The sequence below is a fragment of the Microcebus murinus genome, chromosome 28 (genome assembly GCF_040939455.1).
Source record: "Microcebus murinus isolate Inina chromosome 28, M.murinus_Inina_mat1.0, whole genome shotgun sequence".
Classification (NCBI taxonomy): Eukaryota; Metazoa; Chordata; class Mammalia; order Primates; family Cheirogaleidae; genus Microcebus; species Microcebus murinus.
The window spans coordinates 9,949,538-9,963,444 of NC_134131.1; the positions used below are offsets into that span (position 1 = coordinate 9,949,538).

The following is a 13,907-nucleotide window of genomic DNA, read 5'->3' on the forward strand; positions in this document are numbered from 1 at the left end:
CATACTAAAGAGAAATCTTTGCGTCGATACAGCAAACTTCACTGTCTTATTTTAAGACATTGCCAAAGCCACCCAACCTTCAGCCCCCACCGCCCTGCTCGGTCAGCAGCCATCGACGCTGCGGCAAGACCCTCCTCCAGCAAGAAGATTAGGATGCGCTAAAGGCACAGGTGATCGTCTACATTTTTCGCCACAAAATATTTTTTAGTTTTTTAGTTTTTTAGACACAATGCTATTCCACACTTAATAGACTACAGCACAGCGTGAAGATAACTTTTGTGCGCACTGGGAATTGCGTCACTGTGATGTCACTTTATTGTCGCTGCCTAAAACCACACCTGTGATATCTTTGAGGTGCGAGTGTACCTCCAGAAAAAAATATCCAGCGATTAAAATTCACAACTATGTAAATACTGAGATGACATATAGGGAAGGTCTTGACGCAATTACCTTACCACATAATATTTCAGTAGCAAACCAGGACCAAGCACACTATTAGGCACTAAATGACCTAATAAATTCCAAAATCACTCCCTGGAGCCCGCAAACTGACAGAGTCATCTTTGACATACTTACTTCAACAATTACATTTAAAATGATTATGGGAATAAAATTTCCCACTGTTCTGTTACAAGAAACAAGGGTAAAAATATACTTAAAGTGTATCAGGTTTAGAGAAGGAAATATTGCACAGCCATACAAAAGCTGCCTGCAACTTAAGGCAGTATCAATATTGTTAAACCTTCGTAAGTATTACTTTAAGGTTGTTTGGGAGTCTTCAAGCAATAAATCTTTCTTATTAGAATCTTCTTAGAAACAGTAATTAAACACATTGTACTATGTAATAGATTATTCTAAGTTTTAGTTGACCAATGAGACCAAGAAGTCGAAGACACCAAGCATGTGCCTGATGCCCATCCTACACAAGTTCTCTCCGAAAACTGGAGGAATTCCACTGCGCGAACATTAAACGTGGTGGTAAGCCGACTAGTGTATGAGACCCCTTCGTGAATAATTGATACCAATTCATACTAACTTAATACAGATTAATTAGTATCCTATACTGATTTACACCCAAATTTAAAACTCTCACTACTAAAGAGTAAGGGATGAGTAATACAGGATTTCTAAGGTTAAATGGAAATTGTTTTTCCACAGTTTTAAAAGATAAACCTCAAAAGGCCATTTATTCTAAATTTAGAAACTAGTCATCTTTTTCTTTAGGCAGAAATCATAAATATTAACCACTTTGTACTTAAAACTATACATCTCACAAATGAGTAGAAACAGGTTTCATCTACTTTGTCTTTATTCCCTAAGACAAAGAATGATTTAGCCAAAAGGATATATAGAAAAATTAATGTCCAAATAAGTAATACCCATAAAGAGCACCTAGTCCTGTCAATTTTTGTGATGTCAATAGAGATGTACAAAATAATAGCCAAACTTTTCTCTCGGAAGTCTGGTAGAAGGAAATCATACTCTACTTCTCTATTCTCTACTACTACTACTCTGTGCTACCCCAAAGGAACCCTCTCTTTTCTTTAAGGTAATGTACATTTTTGACTCAAGAGCCAAGCATCTGATCTGATCATATTTTGATAAGAGATTCCTGTGGAATTAAAAATTATAAGCTATTAATACATAACTGATAAGCATAATATCAAGGATAGCTATGTGACATTTTACTACTTTTGCAAACTGCTTTTACAGAAATAGCTGCCTGTGAAATTTTCAGAAGCTCCAGCTATGATCAAATGCAGCTAGGATATTGCCACAGAAGGTGGCTGGGGAATGAATCAAGAGAGTTGTTTGTGTTTCTTTCTTAAAACAGGAAAAAAGCAACCTGTCTGTAGTTTTTGAAGATGCATAAGAAAATTAGTTTCTCACCTTCTGGTATTTCTGCCACCATTTATAGGAACACTGGTCTTCCCATGATACAGGTTTTGAAGGAAATATCTGGCATTTATTGAGGGATTCTAACTGAACTGCAGACATGGTTGAAGGCAATACACATTCGGGAAGAATTTGCACTTTAGCTTGCTGGATTCTAAAATAAAGAGAATCAAGAATGGTGTTCCATTTTTAAGATTAACTCAAACTATAAGTTTCTAAACATTGATAATTTTAAATACTAAGATTTTCAAAGTCTTCTTTTTAAACATATTCATCAAATGCTGATGTTAAGACATTTTCAGAAAATAACTTTATTTCATAAATCATACCAACATTAAAACCAAAGATAACCTAAGGTATATATTTTAAATCTCACTGTGGAATGGAAAGGGAGATCTTTACATTTCAGATAAATACAGAGTCTATAAATGAAACAAAGTATTAAAAAAACATACAACCAACTACTGCTTGATACCTATAAATTAATTTCTTAGACATTCTTAGATATCCCAACCCCCCCTTGTTGCCGAACTCTTACACCTACCCTTTCTCATAAATCATGCAAACTGAGGAACAGATAGAAAAATGAAGAGAAAAATCAAGAAGCCATTTACAGGGATGAGTTAAAATAAGACTAGGGAATTACATGTAGCTTTTATTTCTGTGTGTGTTCCTTTTCTCATTCTTAAAAGTTTAACTTTAACATTCTAAGATTCAAAGGATCAAAATATACATATTATCTATTTCACTTAAAAATTAAATTCTTATGATAGTCATCATTTCCAAAATGTTACTTGAAAATGTCATAATTGCAAGCATCACAAACTAATGCAAACAGGACATTTGAACCTGTGAGCTACTTTCCTATGAGGAGGCATTATATCTCTTAGAGTGTAGCTTTTGAAATGTTAAGCATGTAACTACATTCAAATGCTAGAGCAAAACACTGTCAGATTGATAAATTCAAATATATTAAAAGTCTGTTTCATTATTAGTTATATTTACGACTTCTAAAGTGTTCTTTCATAACTACTGTTCTGACCACAAAATGTTATGAATGAAATTCTGATATTGCCACTGATTAAAAGAAAACTACCAAGTTTGTCTGAAAATATCTAAGGTTAATTTCATGATATTAGACTCATCCTATTAACTTTAGTTCCTTCCTTGCAAGCTCATTAAACCACTTCGGTATGGTGCTCACCGGCCGCAAAACTTTGCCTGCCCACAGCCGGCACTCACAGTCCGCACGATAGCTTGTGCTGTGCATTGACAACGAATCCGTTTTGCTCTTGTGTGATGAGGAAAGCTTGAAAGCACTGAAAGCTTGTTTTACTTTACAGGCAGCTTTACTTGTCATGTAAATCAGAATAGGTAACATATACATATATGCTTTCATTACGTTACTTTTAAATGTTCACAATTTTATTTTGATAAATGAAAAATTAGAAAAGTCAATTCAAAATTACAGACTAAAGTCAACGCTTGGCGGTGCACCTTCTTAACGGCTGTCGGCTACAGTCACTGTGCACGTTCATCTGTGGCTGTCAACTGTGGTCGACGCTCGTACCGAAGTGGTTGAAATACTCAGAAAATTTAACATTTTTATGACTTTGGAAAATGTTAAAATATTTTACTATGTTCAAACTATGGTCAAATGTTCTTATATTATTAGAGCTCACTGAAAACAAACCAAATTTCAATTTTCTTCACCTGATACACGAACATAAATAACCTGATAATTATATTCTTAAGGTCAAAGTATATACCATCCTATAGAAATTTTTAAAAATCTGATTCTTATTTAAGGTTATCGGTAACTGGATTAAGAATTATGTTTTACCCAACTGCAGCATAAGACATTATACTATTATGATAAAACAATAATGCTATCAAACTCCTGGCTTATAGATAATGTTAATAATTATTCTCAGTACAAGCTGTCTGAAATTGCCTTGCAGAATTAAAGAGCGCTCTCTTTTAGCCCCGTCAAATATGCCCAGGGTCTGCTGCATGCATACAGGGCTGGTTCTTCCCCCAGCAGCTGAGTTTTGTTTTTACTATAAGCTACTTTTTTTTCTTCCCAACCTGTTTCTGGCAGTTGTTATCTGATTATAGTAACGTAATTTATATAAATGTTACAAAACCAGTGAAATATGAATATAAAAATAAAATTGTTTCAAGGAACACAGACATAAAAAACTGCTTTCAAAGTAGGGACAGATAGCTCTAATAGTAGGGAAAAAAATTACACAAATCTGGAAGGATTCTGCACTCAAATTGCCTTGTGACTATCTTTAGAATCTCTCTTTAAAGGAAAACTAAGTATAAACTATAGATAGATGATACAGAATGAAAGTGCCAGAAAGTCTACAGCCATCTCTAATCTAAAGACCCACTTCAAAGAAAAGACCTTGTCTCTCCGTCAAATGAAAAATGAATTAATACATTTATAAATTTTAAGTTAAAATGTTGAAGGTATGTATGTGTAACTTTTTGTAATTCCCAGCTTTAACTTTAATTTTCTTCTGTCACCTTAGCTGGAGTGCAGTGGCGTCACTGTGGCTCACAGCAACCGCAAACTCCTAGGGTCAAGCAATCCTCTTGCTTCAGCCTCCCACGTAGCTGAGACTACCAGCACACACTATGATCCCCAGCTAATTTTTCTATTTTCGGTAAAGATGGAATCTCACCTTGCTTGGGCTGGTCTTGAACTCCTGAGCTCAAGCAATCCTCCTGCCTCCGTCTTCCAGAGTGTTAGGATTACATGCGTGAGCCATGGTGCTAGGCCAAGTTAGCTTTTTTGATTAACAATTACTGGTCTCAATTATGACAGGTAAGGGGTATTCTCTTGTAATTCCAATTAAGTAATCCCCTTCTCCTCTGTAACATGCTAAGAAATACTCCAGAATTTCTGAAGAGTCTTACAGTGAGATTCTGCAGAGATTTTACTGCAGAAAAGAAAACTAGCTCGAGTTTCAAGTGTGCTATGCAGAAATTTTGGTATAGTGGAAAGAGCACTAGTTTGGGAATCAGGAGTCCTAGAACCAACCAGCTCTGTCACTTACTAGCTGTATGACTCTACACAAATTACTTAACCTCTCTAGTACTTGGCTTCCTTATTTCAAAAAAGAGTAGACTGAACTAGATTAAATTCATGGTTTTTTTTTTTTTTTCATAACTTCACCAAGGTGTTTACAGGACCAGAGGAACAGTAGAGACAGAGAACTCATATTCCAAAGGGGCCTTTTAAATTAAGACAGCCACGCCTTAATGAGAGAACTTAACAGTGGGTCTATGGAATGCTACAGAGAATGTGCCCTTTCCAAGTCTAGTCCAGACCCAGCAGTTTGATGTTACATATACTCCTTGATTTGTTTTCAAAGTTAATGATCTACTGCCATCTTGTGTTCAAAAGAGGTTTTCCACGATTAAAATGTACTGATGTCAAGATAGTCTGAAAAACACACTTTTCCCCAAGATGATTTTCTTTTATGGTTTCTGGAAAATAGTATTCACAAATAATCAAAATTGTATAAGGATAAGAAGTACTTTCAAAATGGAACTGTTAGAAAAATCCACAGCAACAAAACAGTTTGCTGACTATCACCATGGAGAGCCCTCAGGAGATAGGAGATCCTTTCATTCATTCACTCGTGAAACATTTACGGTCCTAAATGTAGAACATACGAAAGTCTCACTCACTGTTCTCAAGCAGCTCATCTACTGAGGGAGAGAGACAAACAATCCTATAAGGAAAGTACAATGTGGTAAGGGCTGTAAGAGTTTTGCACAATGAATATTCCAGAGAAGTACCAGGAGAGAACTTAAACCCCATAAGAGCTTTGGCAACCCCATCCCACATTCCTCTACACTTTCTCTAGCCCTAAAAGGCTGCCTGACCCATCTATATTTTCATAATTCAATAATTAGAAATGCCCACTATGTAAAGAAAACAGACAAAAAATTCCTTCCCTCATGCAGTTCCATTCTTTTTTAACTTAAAAAAAAAAAAATCCACCAAATAACCAAAACTCTGAATTTCCATGTTTTCAGAAGATATTACCTGTGCAACACACAGAAGTCTGATGAGATTTTCAACTCTGGCTACAGATCAGAGACCAATTCACTAGGACTGGGTGGAATCCGAGTATCTGTATCTGTAAGACTTCACAGTCGGTGTGCCAGGTTGAGAACCGCTCTCGTTAGAAATAACATCCAATGATCAAGATAAATGCTTTGTTTTGTGTTGTTTTTTAACAAAGAATAAAGGTAAACTGGTTTTTAAAAAAAATTATAGTATTCCTTGAACTTGTGAAAAAACCTAACCATGAGAGCTGTGTCAAAATGAGTAACTGCTAAAACAGTATGCTCTGGGAATTCCTAATCTTTATAAGGCGCAGAGACAAGTATTAGTAAATAATTGTTATGTAAATAGCATTTCTGGGTGCCAAAAAATTCACACTGGAGAGGGGCACTAAATACTAAAGGCTTGTACAGCTCAAATGGAGCAGTTGGTGGGTGTAGCCAGCACGGCGTCAAACATCAATCACAAGAATGCCGCAAACACCGCAGCTGTCCAGTGAGCACCGAGCGCTCCATGGCCTCTGGTCTCCCCACTTTACTACAGGCCGAAGAGAGGTCCTCCATCCCAAAGAAGTCACGTCCCAAATGATACTTCGCTTTGGGTTTACGATACTGTTCTTAAACCTGGAGAGACATTCGAATCACCTGAAAATTATTTTTAAAACATGCTGCAGCCTCATCCCAGGCCAAATCACTCTCAGGGGTTGGGAGATGAGGGTGGACCTCAAGCTTCTACAGTTTTAAAAACTTCCCAGGTGATTCTTATGCACAGAAAAGTTGAAAACCACTATTTTCGAAGGGAAAAAGAACAATGAGTTAAAAGTTAAAAAATATAAAGGATCAGTAGAATAGAGAAAATGTAAAACCATTTCATTATAAGATGTTCACAAAGCTTTAAGATATATGTTATTTCTTACCCATCTGATTGTGTTCTGAGCTCAAGGACTTTGAACCTTTGCCTTCCAACTGCTTTCACTTTCACTATCTCAATTCCAAAATCCTGTTCTTCTCGGTAGGCGTATATCTCTGCTGTTGTTCCAAACTGTGCTTCCCTTTCCTGTATGTTACTTCCAAGATAAAATTTAAAAGGAAAGAGTTTTGAACATTTGACTTTTAAATATGTAAAGTTGGCAAAAGCAATACATATGGAAAAACAATTTATAGTAATCAACCTTCATTGCAAAGCTAGTATAATTTTATTTATTTAAAAACCACATGTGAGATATATAAGGAGGCTTCAGGAAGTAAAATGAGAGCACTTTAGGGAAAGAATAGATATCTAGTCACTGAAAATGATCTAGGACTGATAAGGTTTTAAACTCTCCTTTCCCAAATCAGCCCTCTTTCACTTTGTTAGATCATCGTTTCTGCTGATTAGCAGCACTGTACTAGGGTGGGGAACTTCCTGTACTTATTTCCTGCTTCTACCACAGATTTCCTACATTTGCCGTGGGATACTTGAAGTTCAGCTTCAATTTGCCACTGGTTTGGAACTGTACAACTTGTGAATTTTGAAAGAGAAGGAAAGAACAAATCACACTTTTGGACAAGTAATCCTTAACGTTAGAATAGGAAAGCCCTGTTTCTCCTTGGATAAAGACAGCTCTTGAAACTAAGATTCCAGAAATGTTTTCCATTAAATATTAATGATTAAAAATTTCTCAAATACCAGAAAGTTAAATTGTGCAAGAAGATAAATGTCTGATTTAGTATGGTAATGAAAATAACAAAAACACTCCAACTTGTACTTTCAAAATTTTACACAAAATTCTTTATCTCACGTTCTCACCCGACCTCTCCTATACATGCAAAATAATAGTCTGCGTTAGCCTCAACATTGACCTCTGCTGCCTGCCATGGCACATGGGGGGAAATGTGTTAAGCGATTTACTCTTAATATTTTACCTGTATGCAAGAACAGCAAAGGTTCTATCTTTCTGAATTAAATTCCGAACCATACTGACTTCTTGAGGGCTAAAAAGCTGAAGAGGTAATGTCTGCCCAGGAATCAGGATCATCATCACCTGTGGCAGAACTGGAATAACCTGACAGCTGTCATCATCATGCAAAGTCCTGCCATGAAATTCTTCCATGTCAGAGCCCAGATACTATTTAAGAACATACATAGGTACAGTGTCAGGATAGATATGTAGCAAAAATACAAGCTCAACAGACTAAAGAACAAATCAGATAAAAAGAATATAAACAGAGGGTACAAATATTTGTTTAAATAATAAACTTGGTATATAAACATACCACATGAAGAGCTAGTTTTTAATCTAATTTTTACTCTTAGAAATAGAATTTCCAATCATTTATGAAGAATCTCTCACATTCAAGAGCATTTTTTAATTCAAAATATTTTATTTTGACTAAGAAACATCTCTATGTCCAAATATCACAAATGACAAGTATAAAATGTTAGTATGTTAAATAACACCCCAGTACCTAGTAGTACAGAGAGTAAGTACTTAATAGCGCAATTACTAGCAAAACCATAAGGAGAGCAATAATTCCTTAAAACAATTACACTAGGACATAATATTAACCTGCTTAAAAATTATAGTTATATGTTTATCTAATGGCAAAGAGCCATGTCCTCATCCACAGTTTCTAGAGAGAAGTAAAAGCCAGTAATGCTAACATAAGTCACTTGGTTTTAGGAACTGACGTTAATAGTTACATGTATATCATATTAGATCTGTTATTAAATTACATACTGTATGTGATGTTGGCAGACTGGTGTCAAAATTTATGACATTTGGTTTTTTGGCTTCTTTGCTATCCTGGTCCTCAACTTCCATTTCAATTTCATCTTCTTCCTCATTCTCTGCTATAGAAACACAGTATCGTAAGGAAAAAAAAACAAGATATGTGAAAATGTCAAAGCTATGCACCCTCTCAAATACATAATTTCTTCTTGAGCAAAGGGGTTCTTCTAAACACTACATACAACTGGTAGCTCTACAGCACTGCGGAGAGGCTGCCAGAGGGCTAGGGTATATGCTGGGCTCTATTACTAGCTACTTTTTTTTTTTTTTTTTACAAATTAACTTTTTATTTTAGAATAGCTTAAGATTTACAGAAAAGATGCAAAGATAGTACAGTGTTCCCATACAGCCCACATCCGTTGTCCCCTATAGCTAACATCCTATATTAGTATGGTACAACTAAGGAATCAACATCGTCCCATTACTATTAACTAAACTCCACATTTTATTTGGATTGCCTCAGTTTTAACCCAAGCCCCTTCTTCTGTTCCAGCAACCCGTCCATTCCACCACACTACATTCAGCTGTCGTATCTCCTTGGCCTCCTCTGGGCTGGGCGGTTTCTCAGACTTTCCTTTTTCCTGATGCAGTTTTGGGGAGTACTGGCCAGCTTGTTTTGCAGAGTAACCCTCAATTAGGGTTTGTTTGGTGTAATTCTTGTGATTAGACTGGGGCTATGTATTTTGGGGAAGAACACCACAAAAGTGACGTGCCATTTTCACAGCATGTCAAGCGTACATACTATCAACTTGACTTAGCCCTGCTTATGTTAACCTTGATCACCCAGCTGAGGTAGTTCTTTGTCAGGTTTCTCCACTGTAAAATTACTCTCCCCCTTTTCATATCATACTATTTGGAAGCCAATAACTAGGTTCAGCCTACACTTAAGGGCGAGGAGTTGTGCTCCACTGCCTCGCAGGGGAACTATCTATATAAATTATTTGTCATTCTTCTGTATGAGAGATATTTCCCTTCTCCCTTGCTAGTAACTAATTTTAACCTTAGCCAACTTATTCCACTTGATTAAACCTTAGTTTCCTCTTCTGAAAAATGACAGGCTTGAACAAGACATCTCAAAGATTCTTTCAAACTTATAATTTTAAACAGTTCCTTCATAAGAAAGGAAGAAAAGAAATAAAGCAAGCAAGAAGATCTGTTAATTAAAACTGAAAAAAGATAACACCATAACCTGGGAGACTTTCATAACATTTTTCCAGTGACACCACTTCCCTGGCTGACTGCATTTAAAAATGAAATGTTTGTAAACCTTCTCATACACATTTTGCTCTGTAATTTTAGGTTTAAAATAAAGCTGGCATGAAGCATGAAGCATAGTTTAAAAGAAATGTCTTAGAAGGCTTTCTCCACACATTTTTTAAATGATGAAAACTAAGCTGATCTGTTTTATAAAGCTGATGTTACCAACGACAGGGATGAAAGTCAGAAAAAGCTACACAGTACAGCTGCTATTCTATTAAGTGGGAGTCCGTCCTTTTCATGCCGACTATGGGTAAATTTCCTATCTTAGACCAGGGATTCTCCATTAGCGGTGATCATGCCCTCAGGGGACGCTATTTGTCACAACTAAGGGAGCTGCAATGGCATCTTGTGGGAAGAGGCCAGGGTGCTGCTAAATATGCCACACCGCACAGGACAGTCCCCACACAAAGAAATTTCCAGCTCAAAATGTCACGAGTGCCGAGGTTAGGAAACTCTGGCCTAGATTAATGATAAAGAATAATCTCTTTTCTGACCTCACAGTTCATATATTTTTAAATGCCCCAAGTTAAACACCTAAAAAGATAAAATGTCTTTACAAAACAGTCATTTTTTTTCTTTTATGCATATCATTATATTTAAGTCAAACCACCTCTACCTAAGAAACAGAAAACACAAATGTTTTTCAATATGGTAACTGCTATAGACCTTCTATGTATTCTTATATATTCTTGGATATAAGGCTTTATCAATTATTTCAACTTATAGGCAAACAGTCAATGGTCTATCACTTCATATAAATTTTTCCTAAGAACATGTAAGTTTCACAAAGAGATAAAGAAAAATCTAAACTGAGGAGAAAGATGTTCTGCATCTAATTCTTTGTATTTATAACTCTGAACGCACGGCTTTCACTTAGCATGTGGTGAGACCCACTTTCCTGCTCTAATACAGAAAGTTTAAAAGATTAACTATTAGCTCAAAGGCTGGAATTAATATTTTTTAAAGTTAACATTTTAACTCTTCTAATTTTAGTCTAGTCTCTAAACAATTTCCTTAGTAGCCTTTCCCATAAATATGGCTAAAACCCACTTCCCCTGACTCTGCTATGTTTATCTACTAATGTTCCATCTGGCCAGGATAGATTCTTCACATCTCAAATATAAAGCTATTTCCTGAGCACTTAAAGAAAATTACTCTTCAAAACAACTCATGCGACATGGATTTATGGACAATCCAATGTTTCTGTACAAATTAAAAAACTCACATATAATCGGAGAGTATTATTGCTACATCTACAACACCTCTGGGCCCTCTCACCTCTGATTTTTTTCCTGAGAAAACAAACACAGTTTAGAGCAGGCGTCCTCAAACTATGGCCCGTGGGCCACATGCGGGTGTTTTTGCCAGTTTGTTTTTTTACTTCAAAATAAGATATGTGCAGTGTGCACAGGAATTTGTTCATAGTTTTTCTTAAACTATAGTCCGGCCCTCCAATGGTCTAAAGGACAGTGAACTGGCCCCCTGTTTAAAAAGTTTTGAGGAACCCTGGTTTAGAGCTACCAGGATGAAGTCTGATGACTCATCTCATGCAGAGGCATCCTGTGAATGCCAACAGAACATCAGTATCCTCTCTCCTATTCAGCATTCTCCCTGAAACACTGAATTTGGCACATGCAAAGTGGGACTGATTTCTCTGAAGAAAATAAAAAACACAGCCCCGCTTTTCTGCTGAAGGCTGGCACACTTACCTTTATGTAAATTCAGTTAGGATGGCTTCAAGAACCACCACTGATTCTGTGGTTTATTTTTATAGAAAAGTTCCCTCCTAGATGGTGGGCATACTCCCAGTCTCTTCCTCTTTCAATCCATGCTACTCCGAGTGAACAACTTAATCTTGCAAGCATAGCTTTCCTTAGGCAACTAACTGAAACCCAGTATTGTTTCTTGGCAATCTACAGAAAAAAACCCAACCTCACTGGTAAGAGACGCAAGTTCCCCAACTACTTAGACCCGACCTTCTTCCTGGGCCTCATCTTCCACAACCTTATCCTAAGTGTATGGCTTTGGATGCTTCCAGATCGACCTCACAAAGCTTTTCCCCAATTCCTCTGACCCCTGAACAATCCGTCCCTCCCTCTGAACCACCAAATAGCATTCATTTATCTGGCCCTAAATCACCTGCCTCTGCTAGTTATATTCTCAGTAGCCTCACCTGGACTGTGAACCAAGTACCAGACTGTGTATCATACCTCTTTTCATTCCCACAACACCTAACATACTGCCTGGCATATAGAGAAGGGAGCAAGCCAGTCTCAGTCTGGATGATACACTTCTTGGAAAGCATCTCTTGCCTACAGCATTCCATACAAAGTTTGTGCAATTATTCCATTCCTTTTCTCTATTCAGTGTTCCAACACAAGGCCAAGGTCTAAAATTTCACAAAACACACAGGGAAGAGAAAACTGAGTTTAACATCACACACTTGTGTATGTCTAACTAAGTATATGCCTAAGAAAAACAGACCAAATACTGACAAGTACAGACTAAACAGAGAAGGGGTTAAGAGACACCCGCTATGCTGACAGATAAACCCGGGTTGGAGTCCCGGCTCTGCGACTGTGTGACCTTGGGCAAGTCACTGAACCAATCTGCCAATTCATTTCTCGCCTACCGAATCGGAATCCGAATCGTGATGTGGAAAGGATTAAACGCAGAAATGCATGCCAAATGCTTACTGCAGGGCTCGTAACGTGATGTAAGTGCTTAATACTTATCAGCCGTCACTCTCGTCGAAGGGAGAGTCCAGGGAAACCGACGGCTGCTAGCCTGACCAGTGCCCCCGTTTCCGAGCACGTCCTCGGAGCTAAGCTCAGGGCACGAGGAGGGGAAGAGGACTAGGGAGCGAAGCGCCCTGCCCGCGCCGGCCCGCGGCGACCGGGCAGGGACGGACGCTCTGCAACCGGGGCCGACGCGAAACCGCCGCCCGGGGCGGCCCTACGGGGCCGGCCGGCCTCGGCGCGCCCGCCCGCCTCCCCGGCCCCGCCGCGGCCCCGCCGGCTCCGGGCCTCGCCCCCCGCCCGCCGCCGGGCACCCGCCCCGGGCGGTTACCAGGCAAGAGCGGCAGGTGGTTGCCCATGTTGTGCGCAGCGTCCTGCGGATCTCCCTCGCCAGCCATGTCTGTTTACCCGCAAAGGACGACGGGACAGGGCGGCGCCCGAGACGCCGGGGGAGGGTCCGCGCCGAGCCGCGCCGCCGCCGCGCACCGGGCCACAGCGTCCCCTGGCGGCCCCAGCGGGCGGCGCCGGCCCAGGCCGGCCAGACTGCAGCTCAGCCACCGACTTGAAGGCCGGCGTGGACATTACAGTTACAGAGCCTTCGACTTGTGACTTGTCCCAGCGTCTGCCATGACCCAGTTGATCATGACATGTCACATACGGAGCGTTCTTAAACGAAGGAGCAAACAGAAACATGTTTCTACAGCATTAGCTCCTAGTCTTAACACACACACACACACACACACACACACACACGAGAGAATATATGTGGAGACTGGGAAAATGCATTCGTTTTTCTTTCGAAGGGTGGTTGAAATATAGCTGATTTTTTCCCCAGCGACTTCAGTAGTCTCCATATACATATATTCCAAAATTAACACATATTAATCAGAAACAAATACTTGATAATTATATAGAATGGAAAAATGCCTGCTACTGACTGGTAGGGCAACTTGTCAGAATATAAACTAGCCTGCTCATTATGGTTTAAAGTAGAAACAAGTCACTGAGAAGAAAAAACAAACAAACAAAAACAACAACTATGCAAAACTGAAACTATTTCTGTTATAATGGTGCGATTGTGGCCGGTCAGATTTTTGTTTTGGAGGGTGGACAAAAGTGTTCTTAGTGTCTTTTCAACCTCATTTTTCAGCAAAGG

At 38.6% G+C, this 13,907-nt stretch overlaps 1 protein-coding gene across 2 annotated transcripts in view; it reads right to left on the reverse strand.

The window, feature by feature from the left end:
- CRBN (cereblon) overlaps positions 1-13,172 on the reverse strand; it is a 26,516-nt gene extending 13,344 nt beyond the window's left edge. Inside the window, exons 1-5 of one of the 2 annotated variants that reach the window (XM_020284270.2) lie at positions 13,083-13,172; positions 8,703-8,815; positions 7,888-8,090; positions 6,900-7,049; positions 1,891-2,050 (exon numbers count right to left, since the gene is read on the reverse strand). In XM_020284270.2, coding sequence (XP_020139859.1) covers positions 1,891-2,050; positions 6,900-7,049; positions 7,888-8,090; positions 8,703-8,815; positions 13,083-13,149 — 693 coding nt within the window. In that variant the 5' untranslated portion in view covers positions 13,150-13,172. Of the gene's footprint in view, positions 1-1,890; positions 2,051-6,899; positions 7,050-7,887; positions 8,091-8,702; positions 8,816-12,223; positions 12,351-13,082 lie in introns of those variants that run through there. The other variant, XM_075998445.1, reaches the window with a different exon arrangement.
- Positions 13,173-13,907: the final 735 nt, after the last annotated feature.